Source organism: Martes martes (assembly GCF_963455335.1).
Source record: "Martes martes genome assembly, chromosome: 12".
NCBI classification, from domain to species: domain Eukaryota; kingdom Metazoa; phylum Chordata; class Mammalia; order Carnivora; family Mustelidae; genus Martes; species Martes martes.
Window position 1 is genome coordinate 72594195 of NC_137900.1, and position 26910 is coordinate 72621104.

General features: G+C 39.8%; 1 protein-coding gene across 4 annotated transcripts in view; it reads right to left on the minus strand.

Moving 5' to 3' along the window:
* Positions 1-302: 302 nt before the first annotated feature.
* CTNNAL1 (catenin alpha like 1) overlaps positions 303-26910 on the minus strand; it is a 63362-nt gene continuing 36754 nt past the window's right edge. For 2 of the 4 annotated variants that reach the window (XM_080820132.1, XM_080820129.1), the window contains exons 9-19: positions 23697-23855; positions 21742-21834; positions 17979-18129; positions 12262-12299; positions 10030-10080; positions 9786-9940; positions 4573-4621; positions 1675-1731; positions 1424-1537; positions 695-778; positions 303-560 (exon numbers count right to left, since the gene is read on the minus strand). In XM_080820132.1, the coding sequence (XP_080676258.1) occupies positions 495-560; positions 695-778; positions 1424-1537; positions 1675-1731; positions 4573-4621; positions 9786-9940; positions 10030-10080; positions 12262-12299; positions 17979-18129; positions 21742-21834; positions 23697-23855 (1017 nt within the window). In that variant the 3' untranslated portion in view covers positions 303-494. The remainder of the gene's footprint in view (positions 561-694; positions 779-1423; positions 1538-1674; positions 1732-4572; positions 4622-9785; positions 9941-10029; positions 10081-12261; positions 12300-17978; positions 18130-21741; positions 21835-23696; positions 23856-26910) is intronic. The other 2 variants (XM_080820130.1, XM_080820131.1) reach the window with 2 other exon arrangements.

Genomic DNA, 26910 nt, shown 5'->3' on the forward strand with positions numbered 1-26910 from the left:
CTGTGACAGGACAGCAAAGAGGCCAGTCACAATGGTGGACAGAGGGACTGAAGAAGAGTCCACAGATTTAAGGAAAGCCCTGTGTTCACCCAGACAACTATATATTTTCTGCTGAAAATCAGCCTAGATGATAAGCTTAAATAAAAGGAGAAAAGAGGAAATTCAGGTATTTATGCCAAAGGTGAGCACATATTCAAAACAGCTTCTTTGGATTAAACTGTCATTAAGACAGGATATTTGGTTTTTCAAAAACGTCATTAATGGCAATGTCCCACTGAAAATTCACACTGCAATTAGGAATATAGCATCTATCAAGGCATTTATTAGTGGTCAAAAAGCATCACAATCAGTTTCATGATCAGAAAATAAAGCAAGGTATTTCATAATTGTTTTCCTTATAAAACTGTTGAATTTTTTAAAATATAAAGAATCATTTGCTTTCTAAAAATATCAGCTTTGCTGCATGCTGTTTGAGATCTGACCCCAGAAGCTTCTCAAGTTTTACCATCCATGGAGTCCTTATTTGTAACTGAGACCCAGCTGTTATTTTCCATCTGAAGCTGGAAAGAGTTAAGACAATTAGTTTCTACTTTACTTTCAAAATAAAAATTCAATTAAATAGTAACTATTTCTTTTGCATTTTTCTGGAAACTAGTTTTTAAAATGTGATTTTCAGACAGAAAAACTATCTTACCTTCTTCAGCAGTTTATAGCAAAGTGAGAGAAGTTGGACCAAAATAGCCATCATGGATCTTGTCTTTGTAATACACTTATCAACCTGTAATGACAGAAAGCAAGCAAATCAAATTCTACAATGGGTACTTCAAAAGACTGTATCATTCATTTAATTTTCACCTGATAAGATTTCTTCATTGTAGAAAGTTAAAGGATCTCAGAAGGCATATGGATTAGGGCACATGAGCTGACTTGAGGCCCCAGAACATAAGTACAGGGCCTGCAGCCCAGGTCTCCCGCCCACTTCACAGAACCCCAGGAAGAAGGGATGGAAATTTTAGGCACTTCTTAAAACACTCCAAATAGTTGCAGCAAACCCCCTAGTCTGCAACTTCTGGCACTCTGCTTTGTGGGAATAAGCTAAATTCCCTAAGACAATGGGAGCCCCTGCTCTAAGGAATTTGTGCCCTAGTTAGGTAACAACATCAGGATTTAAGGGTAGCTGCTCAGTGTTGTGGAATAAATCATGTCCAAAAAGCTGATTTATTTGGTGAACCTACTGCTCCCTGGGGTCAATTACAATGACAGATGATAAGTGATTCTTGCAATCAAGGCATGAAAAATGGATGAAAACTGCCCATCTGTGGGTAATAACACTCTGAAGAAAAATGGGCCAGAAGCAAACCTGACAAGGGTGAAAGTTTAAGTTTCTCAAGTGTTTCCCTGAATAACCCACTCTTCCTTTTACCTTTAGAAACACTTGATTTTGCAAGGGTGTCTTAGTTACTGTCTGGAGCTGGTGGCATAAAGGAATTAGCTTGTTTATTTCCAGGAGAAGTATAAGTTTCTCATCGTCTTTCAGCTGAAATATAATTTAGGAAGTTACAACTCAAACACCATCTTTTAAACCTCAAATACACTTATAACTTAATAATATACCCCCCAAGTGGGTATTCATGACATCACCACCAAGACTAAGCAGGCACACTAGCATTATACCTGTTTTGAGAAAACTTGTACACTTGAAGCAAGCTTTAAGCCCTCTTCAGCAAAAACCTAGTGGGAAAGAAAAGTATCACTACTTAGATGTAGATCTTACAGACACTTCATAAGAAATATACTCATGGCTAATTGTTAAAATGAATTTTAAAAGTAAAACCTAAACATAAAAGGTTTGACATGGAACTCCTGAAGCTTTTCTTCTACCCAGGAAACACAAATGTTGAATTGTATTGAGAAGGAGACTTCTCAGGCCTGATGCAGAATCAGTCCCTGGAGAGGCTCCTCTGACACCTGGAAACCTCCAGTTACTCTGGAAGGTCATACAGACCAATGATACTTAACTACACAAATTAACCATATGAATTATGTCTTGGCTTCTGGGAGGATCTGGAGCTCATCTTGTAATACTCCAGCTATAAAGGATGACGAATTGTAGAACATGAGGTCCAAAGGGTTAGGACTTTCCTACTTCCACTCAAATTTGTCACCCATACACATTCCTTAACCACCATCTGAGAGGACCAATTTAGATTGGTTCTTGAGTATTCACCATGCATTTTACAATTTAGTGAGGAGAACAGGATGATGGCAAAGAACAGTGAAAAATAAAGCTGGACAGATAAAACAGGAATATTTAGGATGATTATTTTTAAATGGTAACAGAATGTTTCAGAGTAAGAGATACCAGGGGAATAAAGCGTAGGAGTCTTAACTTTAGATGGCAGCCATAAAAAAGTAGAGAGTGGCAAATGTGAGGGTGGTTTGTGAAGAAAACTAAAGTGCCTTGGTAATGAATCAGATAAAGAACATGAAGAAGGAGGCAGTGCTTTGAGCATTAACCTTAACACTCTATCCAACAGCCTTAACACCTTGCTATCATTGGATGAACTGATCTCCAGGTCAAATAATCCTTTGTTCCCTTCCTTATCCTTTAAAAGGGAGATCAATGAGTTTTACAGATAGATTCTAACCAAACAGAATGACTCACTTACCCATATGTTCCTCAGCATCTCACATTACCACTTTCTGTTTACATCTCTCCCCTTCTGGCCCGCAGACCCTGCGGGGGCAAGATCCTTGTCTATCTCCTGGACTATCCTGGTCTTATAACCATCCGAAAGCTGAGGACTCCCCAGTCTCTCTCTCCATTCGTGAACCATCCTGACACCGGTCTTTTACATACTACTTGAGCAAAACAAAATGCTTGATTTCACCCACTAAATCTGGTGGTTCTCCCTCAGTGTTCCCTAGCACAGTAAATGGCACTATCATTCACCCTGCTGGTCAAGCCAAAAACCTTTGAAAACCTAAGTTCGATCCTGCCACCACTCCGCCAACCCCTCAATGGGTTCTCCCTCATACCTGAGAAAAAGTCAAAGTTGTTCCCATGGCTACAGAGATGTCATACCTTACCACTTTCTTCTGGCTCTTTCCATTCCAGTAAGAGAATTTGCCTCCTTATTTTTCTTCAGACCCCTCCAGCCTACCCCAACATCTCAGGGCCTTGGCACTTGCTCTGTTTACCTAAAATATTCTACCCCCAGACATCCATCCAACTCACTCTCTCATTCATTAATGTTTCTAGTCAAATTTTACCCCCTTTTCTTACCACCCTTCTATCACCTCTCTTTATCTTTCTTGATTTTATCTCTAAATGCTTATATATGGGCATTGCCTACTTAACTTTCTCCCGCCTACCACCTCCCACTAGAATGTAAGCTCCAGGTCAGCACTGGCTTTGTTCTGTTCTCTTTTCTCCACAGAGATCTTCCCCCCCAGGATCTGACACAGATCAGATCTGTGTCAGAAGAAGAAGCTCAATAAATACTTGGTGGAAGCTCAATAAATACTTGATGAGCGCTTCATGTTCATCATAGACTATTCCGCAGACACCAGTTTAATGAATAAACTCCCACAGGAGGAAGGTGACTAGCAGATCTTTGCAGTGAAATACCCCCTGTGGTGTGGTATGACTTAAAATGGATATGAGCCAAACGGAACACAGTGAATCCAGAATTTATTCCAACTGTTTCAAGAGAAATTGCTCATTTATAGTTGACTTTATAAAAAAAAAAAAAGAAATATTTTCTCTAAGTCTTCTGACTCTGATGATAATCATCCGCCTAAGGTAAAATCCCTTTCCTGAAGAGACTCTGGTGGCAGCACACGGGAATGCCAAAGGAAACTATTAAAGGTGAGAAAGTGATAGAAATGACCCATTTCAAATAGGAGAATGCCCATGGTTCTAGAAAAGCAAACAAAGTAACATGAGAGTTAGAGAAAGTAATCTTGCAACCCACTTGCCAATCTAAAGTCTCTAACTGAGGGAGAAGAACTCAAGATGGCCCTACGTGGAGTTCCATTAGATACACTGGGGCACGGGGTGGGGATGAGTATGTCTGTCCCTCCCTGAATGCCTTGTATCAGCAGGAATATGGAAGGAAAGAAGGAAACTGTACCAAGTACCCTCTAACTGCCTCAAGCCTATGACAGATAATTTCCTATGTGTTGTCCTCATTTACTCAATATCATTCATCCAATCCAATAATGAAGAGAGGTCAAAAAGCCTTCCTAGAATTCAGGAAAGTATCCAGGATATCGCATCTGCTGACAGGATATTTCCACCTACTTGGAAAACCTGTAACTTGTTGTACATATTGACTGTCAACAAAGTCCATTCTGTTTTATCCTTATAATATTTGAATTTTACACAAGATATTCCCAAAAAACTTCATGAAATGCTACTGCAAGCCCTCTGCTTTTTCACTTTTCTCTATACATGTGTGTGCAGAGGTAAGCATACAAACACGATATGGTAAATCATTTAGAAAATCTGTTATTACCCACTTTACATCCAGAATTAAATTAGTAGCATAAAATGGAAATAAAACATACCTCTAGTTGATGAATTAAATCCTGGGAAGTTTTCAGTGGCCCCTCTCCTCTGAAATAAAATGAATTATTAAGGAGGTCTAAGAAAAAGTTACTGTCTGATAACTGGTTTCATAACATAAAAGTTCTAGAGTATTTTGTGTATTAACAGATCTCAAGTTTTGAAGAGTAACATTGAATAGACTAATAATATTAGGACTTTATTCTTTTTTTTTAAAAAAAGATTTCATTTATTTATTTGACAGACAGAGACCACAAGTAGGCAGAGAGACAAACAGAGAGAGAGGGGGAAGCAGGCTCCCCACTAAGCAGAAAGCCTGATGCGGGGCTCAATCCCAGGACCCCAAGATCATGACCAGAGCTGAAGGCAGAGGCCTTAACCCACTGAGCCACCCAGGTGCCCCTATGACTTTATTCTTAAACAACTTTAATATTTAACTATTACTTCTTAGGGCACTTTAATTTTTTCAGGGAACATAATATATGTTGATTTTATAATGTAAATAAATTTAAAACTGGCAATATTTAAGTCTTATTTTTCCCTTTTAACTTTTTCATTTTGCTTCACAAATTAAATACATGAGATCTGACAATATGTGTTAAACAAAAGGCCTTTGTTACATAATGTTAAAAGAATCAGACCAAAGCTCAAAAAATTCTCAATTTTAATTCTAAAACTTTGACAAGGCTTGTCATTTAAGTTTCAGCACAGAGTCTATAAAATAGTAATAATATTTGTGCTACCACTCTCATCAGAAGATTAGGGAACGTCAGATTGAAAACTACCAAGAACCAAGACCCCTACAAACAAAAAGCAAACCACAGCAAAAAGAACAGTAGAATGCATTAAGGAGAGCAGAAGACAGAGGCATGAATCAGAAGAAATCTTCACCAAACAATTCTGCCCTCAACATCTGTGACACGTAAACAAATTTTCTGTTCTTTGATAAACCCCTGTGATCATCAAATGAAATTATGGAACAGAACCCACTTAAAGACCTATAAGGCTCTAGTCTTAAATATGTAAATTATTAAGAAATTGGGATGCCTGGCTGGCTCAGTTGGTAGAGCACGTAACTCTTGATCTCAGGTTGTAAGTTTGAGCCCCTTACTGGGTGTAGAGAGTACTTAAAAGTAAAACCTTTAAGGGGCGCCTGGGTGGCTCAGTGGGTTAAAGCCTCTGCCTTCGGCTCAGGTCATGATCTCAGGGTCATGGGATCGAGCCCCGCATCGGGCTCTCTGCTCGGTGGGGAGCCTGCTTCCTCCTCTCTCTCTGCCTGCCTCTCTGCCTACTTGTGATCTCTCTCTGTCTGTCAAATAAATAAATAAATCTTTAAAAAAAAAAAAAAGTAAAACCTTTAAAATTATCAAGAAATATGAATTATCACCTACAAAGTACTAAGAAATTATATACATTGTTAAGACAACCTTAAACAACAGCCTGAGGAAAAGCTATAAAATTGACCAGGAAAACTATAAAACTGGATATCGGGAAGGCTAACAGGTGGGTCTCGGAAACAAGAGGTGCTCAGGTCATGATCTCATGGGTCATGGGATTAAGCCCCACACTGGCCTCCCCACCGAACGGGGAACCTGCCTGAGATTCTTTCCTTTTGCCCCTCCCCCTGCTCACACACATTCTCTCTCTCTCAAATAAATAAATCCTTTAAAAATAGTTTAAAAAAGAAACAAGCAACTAGACAAGGCTGGTAAATCCCAAGTATTAAGGGAAAACAGAAAAAAAAAAAATGTAGGGGAAAAACATAGGTTGACAGTGTGGGTAGAAAACAAAGCCAGCCCGAGATTTTACCACAGATATACCACCCACATGTGTCAAAACGGCAGAAGTGTTACCCATTATAGAAAATCCATTTTCTTCCCTGAACTGAGCATTTCTGTCTAATAACTAAGTCTGGTAACAAGTCCCACTCCACAGAGCTTTAGTTATTCCTACCCCTCACAATGCAGCCCCTCTTGCTTCCTAGTCTCCATGGGATGCATGTCATCCCTTACCAGAATCCACTATCCTGACTCTCAAACAAAAAATGCTGACCACATGACCCTGGAATATTCTGAAACCAGAAACAAGAAATAAAAGAGGCGGTTAAAAACTTAAACAGAGGGGCGCCTGGGTGGCTCAGTGGGTTGAAGCCTCTGCCTTCGGTTCAGGTCATGATCCCAGGGTCCTGGGATCAAGCCCCACATCGGGCTCTCTGCTCAGCGGGGAGCGTGCTTCTCCCTGCCTCTCTGCCTGCTTGTGATCTCTGTCTGTCAAATAAATAAACAAAATCTTTAAAAAAAATTAAAAAAAAAAACTTAAACAGAAAATTCTAATGAATCCTCTGTTTAGGAAGATTTTTTTTTTAGGAAGATTTTATATATCGAATTACATTTACTTAGTGATAATGATATTCCTCCAGTTTTCATCAGTCAGAACAAATTTTTGGTTTTAAAGATCTGCTGATTTTTATCACTGGGCAATAACTAGCATGATGGCAGCCAAAGGTCAAGATCTGTTATTTCAGCTAATCTGTGCCCATTTGGTGTAAGTAAACGAAGGAGTTCTATTTTACTTTCTTCTGCAAATGTGACTCATCAGATTTTAAAAAGACAGGAACTAAGAAAAAAGGTTTTAGCAAGACTCAGTCCCAGGAGAAGCTTGCGGAAAAAATGATTAAGCACAAAGGAAGGAAACCACCGAAGAGAAAAGGTCACCCATGCTGGGAAGTATGGTAAAGTATTAACAGATGACTGCTAAACAGAGGCCAAATCATTCAGCTCCTATCATTTCTGCGCTCTCCAGGAGAATTCCGTATCTTGAAAAGGCAGAGTGCGTCCAGAGGGAAATGCATCTCCTTCCTCACTCCCGCCCTTCCTTCTGGGCCAAGGCATCTTCACCAGCATAACTTCCCTCACTTCTCTCAGCTCTCCCTCTTGTTCCTTCCCACAGAAGAGTGTGGACATTTATTTAGCTTTTCAGTCTTTCTGGTGACTTTGCGAAAATAAATTGGATGTGGTAGGCCTTTCCTTTCTCCTTTTTCTCTTGGAAGTAAAGCTGCCTTTGGGAGACACCTGCTCTGTCGGGTATTTTAAGAGACACATTCTGTCCCTGTAGAGGAAGATTTCTGAATTCTGGAGATCACTTTTAAAACCCTACTTGCTAGTGGATATAAACTACATTATCCAATAATAGCTTTATCACTATAAAGGTTACAGTGCCTATTCTTTTGCTTATTTTTTCATTTTCTTCAGAACTTGGGTAGGGAAAAGGGTGCTATTTATTGAACCCCAATGCCCACAGAGTTGTGGAGGTCCTATCTGTTGGGTCCCCAATGTTGGGTCCCCCAATAATGGGTCCATGGTCAAAGGAGCGATACTGATACACAGCAAAGGTCAAGCAAAGCTTTATTTCCGCCAAGCATCAAGAATCAAACTGACCATTCGCTGCCACGCCTCTTACAGAGAGGGCGACCCCTCCCTGCCTCACAGACTAACTTTTATAGAGCAAAGACCATGTGGTTGAGCCTGGCCACACACAGGTGGCCAATGAGATTGTAACACACAGAGAAAGCTGCACAGTCATGCTAGGTCCCACGTGGGTGGCCAATTGAACTACAATTTACCCTATAGTAGACATTTGAACTAGCCTATCACCTTGGTCAGAACTGGCACCCAAAAGGCGGGGCCCCCACTCCTCGGTAGCTAGGGAGACGGTATGCACGCTTTACTGATTGGATGTCTCCACCTGACCCAACTCATCCCTGCATTCGGGCTGTTACCTCTACCTGAATTGACCCACCCTTGTATTTGGGCTTTGTTCCCTGGGACTCGTTTCCCGGACTTGCTTTTAAGTAAGTTCCCCTTGGGGAGGGGGGGCAGGGTCAATTTAAGTTTTACTGCATAAACAACAAAATGGCTGTTTAACCGAGGTGGGGCCGCTCTGGCTAAATAGGCCCTTACACTATCTAGTTCAACTGAGCTTAAGACGCCAGATGAGGGGCACCTGGATGGCTCGGTTGGTTGGGTGACTCCCGGCTTCAGCTCAGGTCGTGAGATCGAGCACCACGGCAGGCTCTGCTCTCAGAGGGGAGTCTGCAGCAGACTCCCTCTCACTCTGCCCCTCCCCCTGTTAACAAGGGCATGTTCTCTCTCTCTCTCTTTCTCTAAAACTAAAGAAATAAATCTTTAAAAAACAAAATGAGGGGCGCCTGGGTGGCTCAGTGGGTTAAGCCTCTGCCTTCGGCTCGGGTGGTGATCTCAGGGTCCTGGGATCAAGTCCCACCAACAGGCTCTTTGCTCAGCGGGGAGCCTGCTTCTCCCTCTCTCTCTCTGCCTACTTGTGATCTCTCTCTGTCAAATAAATAAAAAAAAAATCTTTGAAAAAAAAGACTCCAGATGAAACAGATTACATTGCAAAATACTGAAATAACTTATAGGTGTGAACCACTGCTCAGAATATTTTCAAAATCAAAAGGAGTAGGAGTAGAGCCATAGCATTAGAGATATCAAGTATTTTCCAGGTTTCCAAAAATAAAAAAGACAATTTTCAGAACATTAGTGAAAAGTCTGAAGTTATTCCTTGAAAAAATTCTAGAACAGATTATTGAGCAGATAACTGATAAATGTTTAGCAACATGGAATTACTATGCCCTAAATATACATTCTAATAGAAGATTGTGGCATGTGATCAACATGGACCTCAATGAGGCATTTGGTAAGAGTCTTATAATGCGGACAAGACAGAGAACATAGGTCGTATAGTAGTAAAGTTAGGAAAATTCTCTGCTATATAATGAATACTGATTCATGGAGATCTGGCACCCTGTTGAAGCTGTAGTCCTCATGGTTATATTCTTTGATCTGTATTATCTAATCAATTATAAATCACTTGCATAAAGAGTTAAAAGGCATGTTTTTCTAAACTTACTGATGCTGGCTAGAAGAGAGAATGATACACAGAATGACAAAAATCAGGATGCAAAATTATTTCAAAATTAGGAAAAGAACAGGACACAACCTGGAGGGGTTATCTTCTAAATCTAAATCCTAATTATATAAATGTCTTCTTGCTGCATTCACTTAATTATCATAAGAACTTAGTCTTTTTTATAGACTATTTGAAATTGACTCTAACCTATCAACGATTAAAATGAGTTTTTCCTTGCATCGACTATTATGAAACTGATTTAAAAGAATCAAAGTGTAACTATATTTACCTGGTAAATAAATACATAGAATAGGCCATACTGGACATGGTCCGCCCATTTCGAACAATGTCGTTTTCCTGATCCTCCCATTTCTTGATCTCACAGTTGGCATCAGAGGTAAGTAAACCCAGCTTAAGTCCAAGCTTTGCTATCTTGGCTTGCTCCTATAAAACACACATTTTAATCACAATATTGTCATTATTGATGTAAAAGGAAGATTAGAAGTAAGACTGTTAAAGGAAAAAGGTCTTACCTCCGAGTCAGGCTTGTCTGGTTTTAATGATTTCAGGTTTGCGTTATTCTTCTATGACAATAAAAAGATTAAAATATCTTAAAAAGCATTACAGTTAATTGTGAGGAAATACAATAGTGATAGAAAACAAAGCGAACTGCCTGTAATAAAATTTTAATTTAAACATTTTCAGAACATACTTAAACTATATTAAATTAAGTGGAAACAAATAACTATTTGCAAATACTCTTCTAGCATGTAAGTTGAGCTTTGAACAGGTAAGTAGTTAGAAACCCGGGACCAGGGAAAGCAGATCATGTCCCAGAAGGACTTAAAGACTTCTGCAGTCTTCTCAGAGGCCAGTTATTATACCTCCAAACACTCTTGGTCCCTCTATTGAGTTATTTTTATGAAATGTCATAAAATTAGCCACCATATGTAGTTTTCCACATGTTCCTAATGTTACGACTCTGGAGCTCAATTCCTTTAACCAATTTGCCCTTCGAGGGCTAAATTTCAGCACTCTAGTGTCACTGACATCCCAGTTCCTGATCCTCTACCCCAGGCTGGATAGGAGATTATACTTAGAATATAGCACTTCATATGTGAGTCAACATATTTGATGGGCCCCTATTTCTGAAAAAGCAAGTTTGTTTGTGTGTAAGCTATATGGAATGCAGAATATGGTTCCTCTAGGAGAGGCGAAAACATTGCTGTTCTGTTACAAGGCTAGCCCATAGATGCCTATTTCCATGAACAACAGTGGGGTGCCTGGGTGGCTCAGTTGGTTAAGCATCTGCCTTTGGCTTAGGTCATGATCTCGGGGTTCTGGGATCAAGCCCTGCATTGGGCTCCCTGCTCAGCAGGGAGACTGCTTCTCTTTCTCCCTCTGCCTCTCCCCCTTCTTGTGTGCTTTCTCTTTCTCTGTCAAATAAATAAATAAAATCTTAAAAAAAAAAAAAGAATAGACACCATTACCAATAGCAATGTTTCTTTGAAAAATATATGCAGAAGCTCTCAGAAGATGGCAGCCCAGGTTGGCCATTCCCCTCAATATGAGGTATGGTGGGAGCTCCCCTAATTGAGGCAGGAGTTCCAGAATGGCTGGGGCTAGTGTACATAAGGGGGCAAGGAGGCTAGTAGCGTTTTTTTTGTTTTGTTTTGTTTTTAACATTTACTCAAACAATAAACACACACACACACACACACATATACACACATTGAGTAGATGTACACAATGTATAAATTATAACATAATAAAACAAAATACCTAGTCCCCCTAGCTTAAGAAACAGGTCATCATCAATACCTTCCAAGCATATGTGTATCTCCTTGTTTTTTGTTTCCCTTATTATTACCACAACTTGATACTTCTGACCAGCTGTTCTGTCCCCGATTCCACTGCAGAACAGAGGAGCCTCAACTCTTCTCAACTCTAAGTGAGCAAATATAAACTTATGATTTATATTTATAAACTTATAAACCATAAGTTTATATTTGCTCATTTAACAAAGCCCTTTTGTGATTTTCTAATGCTGCTCATTAGAGAAAAAATAGGACAGAAAATGAATGTGGGGAAACTCTAAAGCCGCACACACGTACAAGTACAAGCTGCCCCTTATATTCATGGAAAAACGTAGATGATCCATGATCTCTCTGGCCCCTCCTTGAACAGAGAGTCACATCATCTGTATCTTCTTCCTTTGTCTGGTAGACTAGAAAGCAATTGATAAAGCATTTAAGACATAAGCTTTGAGGTTTTGAGGGTTTACTTTTTTTTTTAAAGATTTTATTTATTTATGTGACAGAGATCACAAGCAGGCAGAGAGAGCAGGGGGGCGGGGGGGGGAAGCAGGCTCCCTGCTGAGCAGAGAGCCCCATGTGGGGCTTGATCCCAGGACCCTGAGATCATGACTTGAGCCAAAGGCAGAGGCTTTTAGCCCACTGAGCCACCCAGGCACCCCTTGAGGGTTTATTTTATTTAGAACTTCACACCCTGTCTTATTTTTTTTTTAATTCAGTTGTGTTTTCATTATATTTACTTTTACTTTTACAAATGATTATTATATAAAGTATGTAACGAAGACTGAAAGGGAACCGTCTGAAAAAGTACAGAGACCATCTTCATACATGTCACCAAGCTGGCCATCTAGTGGATAATATTTTGGAATGCAGTCTGATGCATCAGTTTCAGTTTCAAATTTATAATTTGAGTTCAAAACATTCCAGAATGTACAAAACTCTTCTACTTACCATTGGCTTTGGAAGTGACAGGTAGCCATACTTCTCTCCTACAAATAACACATACAACTTAAAACAAATTTTCTATTAGCGTATTTTCCATTATTCACGTTTAATTTTCTTAATATTATTAAATAGGAATGTTAGTATATTAGTTTTGGTAATTTAGTCTATTAATTACATGTGTTTCAGAAACAAAATTATAATTTGGTGAACACGAAGGTTGTCAACAGTTGTATCTCTAAAATACCTGGTTGGAGAATGTCTCCCTCCCCCAGATGTAATGGCAGAAAGGCAAAGTATCTCAGTGCTATTTACTTATATTTACAACAAGCTTCATTCCTAGTGAAATCTTTTACAGCAGCCTGCCTCTAATGAAACCAGATTCTTCTTTTATCCATACCAGTTATTAGCGCTTGTTTCCTTTTCTGTGACTATCAAACCAAATCATTTACAGCTAAATTCTTAAAATATTCTTCCTGTCAAAGAGAGCAACTTGAATATACAAGATAGGAGGATGAAGCAAACCAAATAGCAGTCTCTCAGCTGTGGGTTAGCCCCCGCAGGAAGCACAGTAACTGAGGAAAGGAAGGAGGCATATGATGCCCACATTACCCCTGTGCGTTCACATTTCAAACTTCTGGATCATGGATGAACTCAGGTTAAAATGGACAGTAGATTGTTTTTAAAGCCTAGTTTGTGACTAGAGGAAAGAACTCACAGTAAGATTGAACGGTAATTGCTTGTTGACTTCAAGGAATGGGAGTTTGTTCAGCTGTAATATACCAGGTAGAACCATATGAAATTGCTGATATTCAACCACTTTTGAAATACAAAAAGAGCAATTTCACACAGTTTCACCGAATGAAAGTAAATACTGTTTAAGAACACTAAGTCATACACTTTCTTATAGAATGACTGTTCCATGAACAGGGTGAGCCTGTTCACAAATATTTAAGTTTTCACCTACAGCTGTGCTGTTGAATATGGAATCCACCAGCCATGGTGACTGAAACATGACCAGCCTGAATTGTGATGTGCTGTAAGTAGAAAGTACATACGGGATTTTGAAGATTTAATATAAAGGGGAAAAATGGAAAAGACCTCATTAATAATTTTTAAGTATTGATTATAAACAGATACATTGGGTTAAGTAAAAAACATTGAAATGAATGTCACCTATTTCTTTTTAAGTTTTTCTTGTGTCTCCTAGGAAACTTTAAACTACATATGTGGCTCACCTTCATTTCTGTTAAACAGCACTGATCTAGAAAATGAATTGTCATTACAGGTCAGCCATTGGTATCAGGAATAGCTTTATGGTTCAAATCATTTCTTTGTAATGTCAGAATTGTAAGGGACTTTTATTAATGATTTTCTGTTCTCAAGAATTGTGAGAGAGAAAAAAACAATTTAAAGACATTATTTCCGGGGTGCCTGGGTGGCTCTGTTGGGTTGAAGCTTCTGCCTTCCGCTCAGGTCATGATCCCGGGGTCCTGGGATCGAGCCCCGCATCGGGCTTTCTGCTCCACATCGGGCTTTCTGCTCCGCAGAGAACCTGCTTCCTCCTCTCTCTCTGCCTGTCTCTATGCCTACTTGTGATCTCTGTCTGTCAAATAAATAAATAAAATCTTAAAAAAAAATACATTATTTCCATGCCTTGTCTCCTAGCCCTGATATAAAAAGTGCCTGATTTAGCAGTGAAAGATTAACAGAAGACTTTAAGTCATTCAGAACCTCAAAACTGATCATATATCTTAATTCAAAGTCCAAATCCTGCCCATCATATCCCTAAAAAGTGGTCTTAATAAGCTGCAGAAAGGAGCATAATCATTACTTAAGCATAATTAGCTTAGGTGTGGGCAATCTTGTATTATCTACCCTTGTGATCCTCTGTAGTGCCTGTGACCCTGAAATGCTCATGTTTAGTCTCCAAGAGAAAAAAAAAAAAAACACCTATTTTAGTACATCTTATTTCTCTGAGAAACAACAGAGTTAAAGAAACCAGAAGGCAGGGAGAAATAAATGCAATGAAAAAAGAAGCCTTTACATAATCTGGTTTGCTAGTATCACCACCACCAGTTAATCACTGGCACTCCAGTCCCCAAGGCTGTCTTACACATACTTTGTTTTGTTCCCTATTCCCATAATTTAGTTGAACTCACAATGATTTGCATATTTGAGGATAATGGCAAAACTGACCATTCTTCAGGTTAGCTTTGCCCCAAATGCTCTGCAGGTAAGGTTATCCCTCTTTCCCCCAATTCCAATTTGAGCCAAGTTTAATAATCATTTTTAAAAAGTTGATAAAGATACCAAAAATCATTAATCTGAATCATTTTATACTTAATTTTATACCTGTTTTTTCCAAACAAGCTTAATTATTGTCATTGATTCTAAGCAGAGCAAATACATTGACTCAGTTATGTTTAGCTCTTATATCATATTAAAGAAGTAGCATTAACAAACAATTCCCACCTCTGATGAAAACATGTTATAAACATTAGAAGTAACTGGAAAAACAGGAATTTTAATGGGGAAAACATAGTCGATATTTGAATTATAAATCTGTTTTCAAAGCACTGTTTTCACAGGGTTATCATAATTTTAGTACTCCCCAAATCCTTTAATACTCCCTAAATCAACACCACAACTGCACTATCTTTACTGCTCACCTTACCCCTCCAGATAAACCAAGTTCAGGGTTAAACTCAAGAGCCCCTCTCATCTGATGGGAGTACCGAAATGATCTCTTATGAAAACCTGAGAAATGCTGCTCTCATTTTCACTATCCAGGGCTCTTCTGCATCTCTACAAACTAAAGCTAATTTCCCAAGAACAAAAAAGTCTCACTATTTTACTAAAGATGTGCCATATAATTCCCTATTAGAAGTTCCCACAATTAGCTTTTTTGATTCTGGAAGGAGCTCTGTATGGCATGATCAGAAAGATCATGTCCTAGACCCACTGAAAATGAATCACTAACTATTGAAGGATAGGTGATTGTGAGCTAACCACAGGAGCTGTCCTGGGGTATTCTAATCCAAACCCAGTTGTCATCCTCAAACTCTCCCTTACCTCTACACTCAATCACCAAATCCTACCAATATGACCTGTAAAATTCTTCTTCAATCAGTCCTTTTTTCTCCATTTCTACTATCATCATCTCATCATCTCTCGTCTGGATAGGTCATTCCCTTGTTTTGAACTCCATGTTCATATTTATATGAACTCATATTTAACTCCTATTTATCCACAAGCATGTTCCTCCTTCTATGCCTCCCCTTTCCGCGAACAGCACCTTACACATCCAATCTGCCAAGTGACAAATTAGGCACAGAGCTATGGAACACAGCCATTGGGTAATCTCTATGTACTGAAGCCTAGTCATACTAATTCTAAGATGGTTCAAACAGAGCAAGAGAAATTCAGCCTCTTTGAAGGACAGTCTCCAAGCTGTGAGAGAAGGCTTCTTTTAACACTTAGTTATCTAAAATAATCTCAAATTCTAAGTGCTATGACTACATATTCACCATTAAGGGAAAGTGGAGTCTTTCTTATCTGGTCCTTTCTAATATGAAGACCATGGCTTCCCAGGAGGGTTCGGTAAGAAGGCAGAAATGGATGAAGAGAGAAAGTAGAAAGACAAGTAGTGATTTTTGAGTTCTCAAAACAATCCCAGGAGGCCCTATTGTGAAATTTGCGTGTCTCAGGGCAAGAGGGACAATGATCTAGCTCTGAGTCTCTTTCTCATTGCTTACCATGTTATTTGCTTTAATTGGTTGGTTAAACAATACTTGCAAACATATCTGATAATTCTTCTAGTAATGAGAGTCAAGATACTCAGAGCAGAACAAAGGTAGCTAGAATATAGCAAAGGCTTTTCAGTAATAGCTGTAACATGAGTTATAACAGTAGCAGAGAGAAATCAGGATCTGAAGAATACACTCTGTCCTTTGTATGGAAAGTAGTGGACAGGTGCAAGGTAATAGGCAGGCTTGTCATAGTAACTGCACAGAACAGGAAAAACAACACTGCGACACTGGACTCAAGCCAGTCAATAATGGCTCACCCAGAGCTGAACATCTTTGTCAGAAAAGCTATTCTTATGAGCTAAATGATAAAGGTCAGGACAAAGAAAGGCAGTAGAAGAAATCAACCAGCTCCATCTCAGTTAACTTCACATAAGGATCCTTCTGAACAGCAAGACACTTCTCCAGTTCAACAATGGATGGGTCATTGATGGAGGCAACAGCTCCCCACCTACAGAGGAATTTCTTTCAGCCCTAAAGAAGCCCTGATTTTTTTTTTTTTTTTTTTTTTTAAAGATTTTATTTATTTATTTGACAGGCAGAGATCACAAGTAGGCAGAGAGGCAGGCAGAGAGAGAGAGGAGGAAGCAGGCTCCCCGCTGAGCAGAGAGCCCGATGCGGGGCTCGATCCCAGGACCCTGGGATCATGACCTGAGCCGAAGGCAGAGGCTTTAACCCACTGAGCCACCCAGGCGCCCCAAGAAGCCCTGATTTTTTTGAGGATATGTTACCCAAACCCAAAGAGACCATTTTAATAACATCCAGCTTGAGAGTAAAAGAAACCAGAGGCCATGTGGCCCAAACATAAGTACAGGGTTTTCTTGTTTCAATTCTCGTCTATCTGTAGTGGGTGCTCATGCTGAGAAAGATGGGGAAGTCACTTTCTTCATTTCCTAAACACATCCTACAGTTAAATGACTGTTCTTCTTCAGACACGAATCAACATCACTCTACCTTTTAATATATGAAAACTGCCTCACATGAAAATCCACAGGCTTATACTTTATAAAAGCATCAAAATGATTAGCCATTTAGACTAGCTATCACAGAAAACTTTAAATGTGAAAGCATGGTAAACATTTATTATACTTCACAAATTAGCATATACTTATAAAGTCTATCTAATTTCTTCATTTTAAAAAGCAAATCAGCAATTATCCTAAATAGGTATTTTTTAAAATATGAAATGTTTAGATGTTCAAGTCAACAAAAATAAATATGTAATTTGATGTTATTGTGGCTTTAAGGACATTTTATTTAAAAAAAAACAAGCATGCTTGATGCTAATAGAAGCCATTCAAAGGGGAAAAAATACATGAAAACACATAAACATAAATAAAAGAGGACACACAATACAATGGAAAATAAACAAAAGTCCCTGTTATTAAAATAAAGAATAAAAATGATGCCTTCCTATACATTGTATAGTGCTATTCTACATGTTGTAGAAATACCAATGAACTTACCCACCACAGGAAATTTTCCAAGATTATGTAGTCATCAAGAAAGAGATTCCATCCAAGTGGAAGGAAAGCAATTCAAAAATCAAATAACTACATTCATTTCATTATGAAGTTAGTAGAATTAAATCAGAGAATAATTATATTACAGAAGAGCTTTTGTACTAAAACAAAAGAACAATTTAGGTAAAATATAAAATGAATTTCAATAGGAAAACTAGAATATTAATATTAATTCAAAGAAATCTACTACACTGTTGTACAATAAATCATACTGCTTACATATTACAATAAAGAAGGACACACAACATTTTCACAATTTCTCTGTGGAAGATATGTTACTTTAAAAATCACCCATTGGGTTATAATAATTCACTTTGCAACTGAGGTTTGATATTAAAAACTAATAGAGCTAATTAAAATATTACTATATCTAAATATGTGGACCATTTCTCACCTCGTCTTCCTTCAAACACGTCATTTATTTCTCTTAGCAGTGTTGACATGTCACCAATTTGGGATTCCCAAGCTTCACAAAATACATCTAGATTTTCTTTAGCAATTTTACTAGATGGATGCAATGTCAATGTTTCAGCAGCAGAAATTATCTAATGAAATACAACATATCCATCTCAAAATCTTAGCTCTCAACATTATATTGGAGATCAAACTTAAGTCTGTACTGTTCAACTCAACAAACAACTATGAAGTGCTTTCCACACCTAAGCCCCATGTTGGCCAACGTGGAGATACATGGAACAAAACTCAATGTTTCTTCAAATCTGATCCACAAATAAACAGCATGCATCATCATATACAAATCTTTATTCAGGGAGCAATGGTCTTTATTTCAGGAAAACTGTTTCAACAGAGTTATGTCCACAGCAGAATTCAAAGAGTTAAACTCAGGCTGGAAACAGTATAGTGCGCACTGTCGCACAAGAGACAGGGCAGTGGCTGTGGCAGCAGTGGCCACAGTGTAATGGCGCTGGTGGCAGCAGGAGTACCGGTAGGAGGCGTGGGAGTGGTAGGAGTAGTGACAGTGGTTAGGTGACTAGTAGTACTGGCACTGGCAGGAGTGGTAACATACACACACACCTATGAGCACATGGCAGATACCTTCTTGAGATAGTGTCTTAGAGGTCTGATATACATTAGTATTAATCTTTAGAAACACACAAAATATATTATTCCCATTACACAGCTAGAGAAACTGAGGCTCCAGGACACCAAGTAACTAATACATGGCTCTTCATTCACCTACTCTGTGCCAGGCACTGTACCCAGGTTCCAGGAGCTGGGGAAGTGATTGAGTGAAACAGATAAAGATGCCTGTCTCTGTGGAGCTCACATTATACTGGGGGGAGACAGATAATAAAAACATACAAGTAAATGATAAGATACTATAAATTATGATAAGTTATATGTATAAAAATAAAGGGTAAGGAGGAGAGAGGATGTTAGGCGGTCATGGAAAAGGTGGCATGTAAAGGCAAAGAAATGAAGAAGGCCGGGGGGTGGGGAGACAAAGGTACCCTAGGGCGAGTTGTTTGGGATGAGGCGGGAGCACCTCTAGCATGTTCAAGGATCAGCCAATAGGGCAGTGTGACTGAACCGACATGAAAAAAGGGAAGGTCACCGGAGGCCATGTGATGCGGAACATACACAGTTAGGACTGGACTGGACTGTGAGAGAGGAAGTCACTGGAGGGCTTTCAGAAGACTGATATGGTCCCTGTCACCCTATCTTTAAGGGAATTAGAGCTACATGCTCCAACTGCATGGGCACAGTCACATGAGCACAGGACTTGACAATCACGTGGCAGCTTCATGAGCAAAACAAGGTTCCCATGTTCAGGGAAGGAAGGCACATGGGCTCACCAGAAAACCATGTGCTACATTTCAGGGTGACTCCCCTCTCAACCGGGAGCCATTGTATGGTATACAAACTGCTCCACTGTGTCCTAGATAGGACTGAACATTCTAAAGGAAATATAAGGAGGACACCACTAAAGTAGAGATGTCCAGAAATAAATACAAATTATCCCAGAGGCATGCTCTATTTCCTTAAATGATCTCTTTGTGAAGCAGATGGGATAGACTAGGAGTAAAAGCTAAGGCTGTGAGAAGAAAAATGCTTCTCAAGTTGTGGAAGTTGCCAACAGGCTCTGCTCTATCACCATCCTGGGGAAGAAAGTGTGGTTATTCCTAATATCCCTGTCACATTAAAAACAGTAAGCAGAGAATCACAGCCACATAGCAAGCAGGGCTTGAGAGAAGCAAGATCTGACTGCATAGGCAGCAGAGTCTAACTCTTTAATTCTGCTGAAATACATTGAAAGCCAAGGCAAACAGGATGAACCTCAAGTAGAGAAGTAAATATTAAAGCCTTGGTTTCTCCTAATAAGCAGAGATCCTCTGGTTACAATGAAATGTTCAGCAGATGATCATTGTTAAGGATCACTAGTATACTTCCTCCTTCCATGATAAGCCTTTGACACTGTTCTCTACAGCAAAGCACACATCCTTCCAACATTCCACATGCTTCTGCTGGAGGACACAGGTCACCACCACTCAAAGGTGTTGCTGTTCTCAACTCTAAGTCCAAGGGCTCTACTAATACTGCAGTTAGGAGTATCGTCCTTTGGCACGATAGATGAAACAAGAACACCTGGTAAATTGTATTTTGGAGTTTAGACCTAAAAAAGAAAGAAGCCCCTCGCTTTTCTTTTTAGATTAATTTGACAGGGATAGTATTAAATGGGATATCAATTTTTAAAAGGCTCTGGAAAATTATAAGGACAAAGTAGTATTTCAGAAAATTCAGAAAAAAATCACAATTCTTCCAAAGAAGCTCAAGAACTTTCATTTCTACATATTCCCATGTAGTCACTTACTTTTTTTTTTTTTTTAAGATTTATTTATTTTTAGAGAGCAAGAGGGAGCATGAGCAGGAGGGGCAGAAGGAGAAGAAGAGAGAGAATCCCCAATATGGGGCTTGATCTCATGACCCTGAGACCATGACCTGAGCCAAAACCAAGAGTTGGATGCTTAACTGACTGAGCCACCCAAGCATCCCTCATTTTCTTATCTATGTACATTTTACATAGTATCAATTGTAGTAAGTATACAATCTGTATCCTGCTTTTATCATCTAAGATTTTAACAATACATTTTTCAATGTTGCTAATTCTAGTTATCATTATCATGCTAAGGTCATAATGTATTATTTACCTAACTTAAGATAACTATTTTGGTTCCAACTGAATCTTATTATAAGTAATGCGGGAACAAATATTGCTTTAGTTTCTGTTTTTCTAATTTTCCCTATGTCTTTGGGAATCCTAGGTCAAAACACATAAATATTTTTATGGCTTGGTCCATAATGGTAACTTACTTTTTTTAAAAAAAGATTTTATTTTGGGGGTGGGGGGGGACTCCTGGGTGGCTCAGTCAGTTAAGCGTCTGCCTTTAGTTCAGGTCATGATCCCAGGGCCCTGGGATTGAGGCCTGCATTTGGCTTCCCGGCTCAGCAAGAAGCCTGCTTCTCCCTCTGCCTGCTGCTCCTGCTGCTTATGTTCTCTCTCTGACAAATAAATAAATACTTTTTAAAAAATTATTTTTTTTAAAGTTTTTATTTATTTATTTGAGAGAGAGAGAGCATGAGTGGGGAAGAGGGGCAGAGGGAGAGGGAGAAGCAGACTTCCCACTGAATAGGAAGCCCAAAGTGGGGCTCGATCCCAGGACCCTGAGATCATGACCTGAGCCGAAGGCAAACACTTAACTCACTGAGCCAGCCAGGTGCCTTTAAGATTTTATTTAAGTAATCTCTATACCCAGTGCAGGGCCAGAAACCACAACCCCAAGACCAAGAGCTGCACACTCACACTCCACTGCCTGAGCCAGCCAGATGCCCTGGTAAATTACTTTTCAAATATGTCATTACAACCTGCACTGCAATCAGCTTCATTGAAAATAAATATAAACTAGGACATCAATTAAATGGGCCAATCTCCAGTTTCTCAGATGAGCAGCATCAGTGTGGAATGTCAGCTATGTTCTGGCACACTATCCATGAAAATGCCATTTCCTTCTTCATTACTCTCAGTAGATTTGACATCTAGTTATGCAGAACCACGTACATCTTCCTTCCACACAATTTGCTATGATACTCAGACAAGACATAATAAAAAGAAATGATCTGCTATTGACCATACATACCTGTTGGCCAGTCACCTGAAATGTTTCCTCTGCATGTATACAGGTTATTTCAAGAGGTTCTGTCCCAGATATATGCCGTAACAATCGACAGACCTATGAGACAACATTTGAACTGAGGGTATAATACTTAAGACTGGAGTTAACAGTACTGTTTTGTATACTTGAGAGCTGCTAAGAGAGTAGGTCTTACAAGTTCCCATCACAAGGAAAAACGATTTTCTGTAACTATATGAGGGCGATGGATGTTAACCAAATTTACTGTGGTAATCATTTCAAAATATATACATATATGAGATCATTATGTTGTATACCTTAAACTTACAGAATGTTATATGTCAATTATACCTTTAAAAAACTATTTTAAAAAACATAATCATCAAATCTATTTTAAAGATTTTATTTATTTATTTGACAGCCAGAGATCACAAGTAGGCAGAGAGGTAGGCAAAGAGAGAGGAAGAGAAGCAGACTTCCCGCTGAGCAGAGAGCCCAATGCGGGGCTCGATCCCAGTACCCTGGAATCATGACCTGAGCTGAAGGCAGAGGCTTTAACACACTGAGCCACCCAGGTGCCCCCATCAAATCTATTTTTTTTTTTTTAAAGATTTTTTATTTATTTATTTGAGAGTGAGAGAGTTGAGAGAGAACATGAGAGGGGAGAAGGTCAGAGGGAGAAGGAAACTTCCCATGGAGCTGGGAGCAGATGTGGGACTCGATCCCGGGACTCCGGGACCATGACCTGAGCCGAAGGCAGTCGCTTAACCAACTGAGCCACCCAGGCACCCCCATCAAATCTATTTTAAAACAGAGATGTATCTATAGTCATTTTAAGAATGCTCCCTAGCAGTTTTCATGTGTAAGCAAGAAAAGGAGAGGAAGCTAGTCCACTTAGTCTAAGGGCTCCTCTAACTGCTAGTCTTTGCGATTTGATGAGCCAGGCACAGCAGGTAACATGGAGACAGCTCTGTGGTTCATATCTGTGCATTTACATATATGTTGGCTGTATACCTCATACGCACAAGTTATACACAGGTTAAGTATATAATTTTTTACTAAGAGATATCTGGTATTTTCATAAGTGGCAGGCTTAGAATATCAATTAATAACTGAAATTACAGCAAAAGTGGCAGGTGAAACCCCAGTAACACCCAAAAAGGTTTGGGCAGAACAGAAGAGGTTCAGAGGAGGAATACTGGGCTGAATGTCTTTTCTTTGTCCGTCCACATCCACTCTCCTTCCTTCCCAAACTGCTTTATGCCCTGGGACACTGACATTTGTGGTCTCCAGCTCTGTCGGGCCAATGGGAAGGACCAGCAACGGACCAGCAGGAATGCAGAGCAAGGGCCTTTATTCTCATGCTCTTTCCCTGCAGGGTTGCCTTGGGCTGTCTCTGTGTCTAGTCCTGAAATCAGAACCTCTCCCGGTGGCTTTCTGAAAGACTCTGTGACCTCCCAGTTTCCAGTAACCACTCCTTCTCCCTACGAATTTGGGCCTATCAGCAATACCAGCCCTATCACTAACCCCAATTACTGCACTCCCATGGTTCCCCTCACACCCTGGCTATGCAACTGTAAACAGCTCTTCTATTAAAGGCTCTTTAAATTATTCTAATTCAAGTGTGCCATCTCTTTTGTGCTGAGACCCCCCGCAGATTCAAATAGAAACAAGGTCATACAGTGTGTCTGCGCTGCTCTACGCCAAAGCCTAACCTCTCTGAGAGAATAAGGACGAGAAGATTAATATGTGCATCTGCGGGTTCCAGCATTTTTTGTTGTTTTGTTTTAGAGGTCGGATTGTTGTTAGGACAGATAAATATTATATCTTAAGATTCCAAAGGAGACAGAGAAAATGCTCATGTAAGTTACCCAAAAAAACATATTTGAGTTACTATCCCCTGATGATGGTACGGCTATCATGAAACCACAATTTCTTTAACAAACGAACCTATTACTCACCTCGACAAGCTGCTCTTTCTGTTCAGAGAGTTTACAGGCATATTCAGCCAAGCCTTCTAAATTTCCTTCTACTCCAGTAAGTTTTAATGCTTTTAGAACCACATGATCGGCATGGTATTTTAACAGATCTGCTGCCAGCTGGGTTGCCGTCCTGTGGAGCTGCAGATGTGGGGGGTGAAGGGCAATGAAAGAAAGACAACAAACAATCCGGTTTTGTCATCAAGCACCTCACAATCACTTTAAAAAACGAAAAAGGAGCAACCTCAATGCATCGGCACTTGGTCCACCGAGAGGAAAGTGTGCAGCTGAAGCTGCGCAGCACGGGGGAGCCTGTCAGTTCTCCCATGGCGGGAGAGACATGGACATCTTTGAGTTTCCTCCTGTGCGCAGAACTGCTGTCCGCAGAAGACGAGCTGCTCGGCTGCTGTGGCGTGGCTGGGCCCTTTTCCTCCTGCTATTTACCAACTCTTGGCCACACAGCTGCTCTCTTACTTAAAAGATGCTCCTACTACTCTAGAGGTAAGTAGGAAACACACCAGTATTAAGAGGATGGTATTCAGATACTATGAGGAAAGTCAAATGGCAGTTCATGATCAGTAAGGTTTTTCAATAGACTTCTGAAAAGGTATCGATGTGAGATTCAATCTGTTAGGTATTCAACACAACTTTATTAGATACCCAGATCATGGAAGACACTGTACTAGAGGCTGGACATACAGACAAGTAGGACACACTCCCTTCCCTCAGGGGGTTACAGCCCATCTGTAGTTGCTGTCTAGAACTTTACTCCCCAACTCTTGGGTCACAACATAAATGACAGACAAACCCCGAGGCTATATTTGACTTGGGATGGATTTTAATCACAGCCTACTCTCAGCAGATATCTTTGGGTACTATTAAGTCCAAAATCTTTGCTTCATCCTGCTTTTTGTTTAAAAAAAAAAAAATGATGAGGCAGGTTATGCTGGGGTTCTCCAGGAAGAGATCATTTTTATTACCACTGTCCTAACGAAAATCTGACTTGAAGGAAGCCTATTGAATGAAGTGATTTTTTTTTCCTGGAAATAATCCAATGTCAATTCAAATTACAGGACCTTCTACAAAATTGACAATAGAGTAGTCTGCATTCACGCAATCAAGTGAGAATAATTACAGTCAGAAACAAAGACATGAAAATGTACTTTCCTTTGGAAACTAAATACCACATAAGAATTTTAAGAAAATTTATTTAACCATCAGGGCCTTAGAGAATATCTAATGCCAGCCCTTTATTTTACAGACTATGAAAGAGGTCCTTAGAGACTGAGTGACTTGCCCACAGTCACGTAAATCTGAGTGGTTCTAGAGACAACTTACTACCACGCCTAAGGGAGGAAGGGTGAATAAGCCCAAAGTTCCGCTCCGGACAACGAACTAACCACGCAGCTTTACAGACAGTATCTGCCTTAATCCTTATATAAATTCATTCTAGGCTGATGTTGTTACACCCATGTCAGAGGTTAGGAAAATGAAGCTGGTGGAAAGCCGCTCAGTCTATTACCAAAGGATTTTCTCCTCATACTGATAGTCAAATTTTAACAATAATTTAGTTAAAATTGAATAGGCTGGAACAAATAGATAGGCCTTTTTTTTTTTTAAAGATTATTTATTTATTTATTTGACAGACACAGATCACAAGTTGGCAGAGAGGCAGGCAGAGAAGGGTGGGGGGGAAGCAGGCTCCCTGCTGAGCAGAGAGCCCAATGCGGGGCTCGATCCCAGGACACTGAGATCATGACCTGAGCTGAAGGCAGAGGCTTAACCCACTGAGCCACCCAGGCGCCCCAATAGGCCTTTTTTTAAAACCAAAGAAAACCATAACATTCTTCTATGTTTAGTAAGATGTTAAAAGAAGGTTTCAGTGGAGGTCCGTACTAAGTAAGATGTGAAACAAATCATCATGTATATAATTTATAAAAGAAAACCAAAACCCAATTCCATTCTCTTGAACCCTTAACTGCAAAAATATAAAATAAAGGAATTAGAGATAAGGAAGCTCTGTCTGGACTGCTGACGGGTGTGTTCTGAGCATCACCTCCAGGCACACCCCAGGGTGGAGGGAGCAGGGTGGCCCGGAGTTGCAATGAGGGGCTCTGATGAACACACTCAATCACCCAGGAGAGACAAAGTCAGCTTAACCAGAGCCCAAAGCATTCTGTAAGCGCACCAGTTTCAAAGAACTTTCCACCTCCCCACCTCTTCTCTTCTGGCCTTGAGCCACACATGGCAAAGATCAAGAACTGAAACTGGGGGGGGGGGGTGCGGAGGGGGGGGAGCAGAAAGCTGTGAAGAGAGACCAGAGACCACACCTTTCCCAAAAGCCCTAGGTGGGGCTGGGGGCTGGGGAATAGTCCTTAATTGAAGGACTATCAAAGTAACAATTAATATATTGGAGAACTCATTCTAATTCTGGAACTGAGATTTTGTTTCATCACCTAAAGCACGGACTGGCAAACTTACTCTGTAAGGGGCTGCACAGGAAATATTTTAGGCTTTCCAGGCTGCACAGTTGTCTATTGCAACTACCCAACTCTGCCTTTGTGTAAAAACAGCAGACAATATGTAAGCACATGGGCAAGACTATGTCTCCCAAAACTTGACTTAGAACAAAGAGCCTGGCTGTAGTTGGCAAACATCTGACTTACAGTGACTTTCAACTGCTTTAGAGTGATCAAATAAGTCAGAGATGGCCAAGTTTGGCAGGAAGCAGGGAAATCTCAAGCAAAAAAATATTTTTAAAAATCAATTATATTGGGGCACCTGGGTGGCTCAGTGGGTTAAAACCTCTGCTTTCGGCTCAGGTCATAATCCCAGGGTCCTGGGATCGAGCCCCGCACTGGGCTCTCTGCTCAGCAGGGAGTCTGCTTCCCCCTCTCTCTCTGCCTGCCTCTCTGCCTACTTGTGATCTCTGTCTGTCAAATAAATAAATAAAATCCTTTAAAATAAAAAAAAATCAATTATATTAAGGTTATACTTTATATGAAGCAAAATGTACCAAGGGTACAGTGTGATGAGTTTTGACATTCATATATATGTAACCACCACAATCATACATTTCCTTTATTCCCCAAAGTTCTCTCATGCCTCCTTGTAGTAAATATCCCCCAACTTCTGACCCCAGGCAGCCACTGATTTGGTTTCCACCACTATACATTAGTTTTGCCTTTTCTAGAAT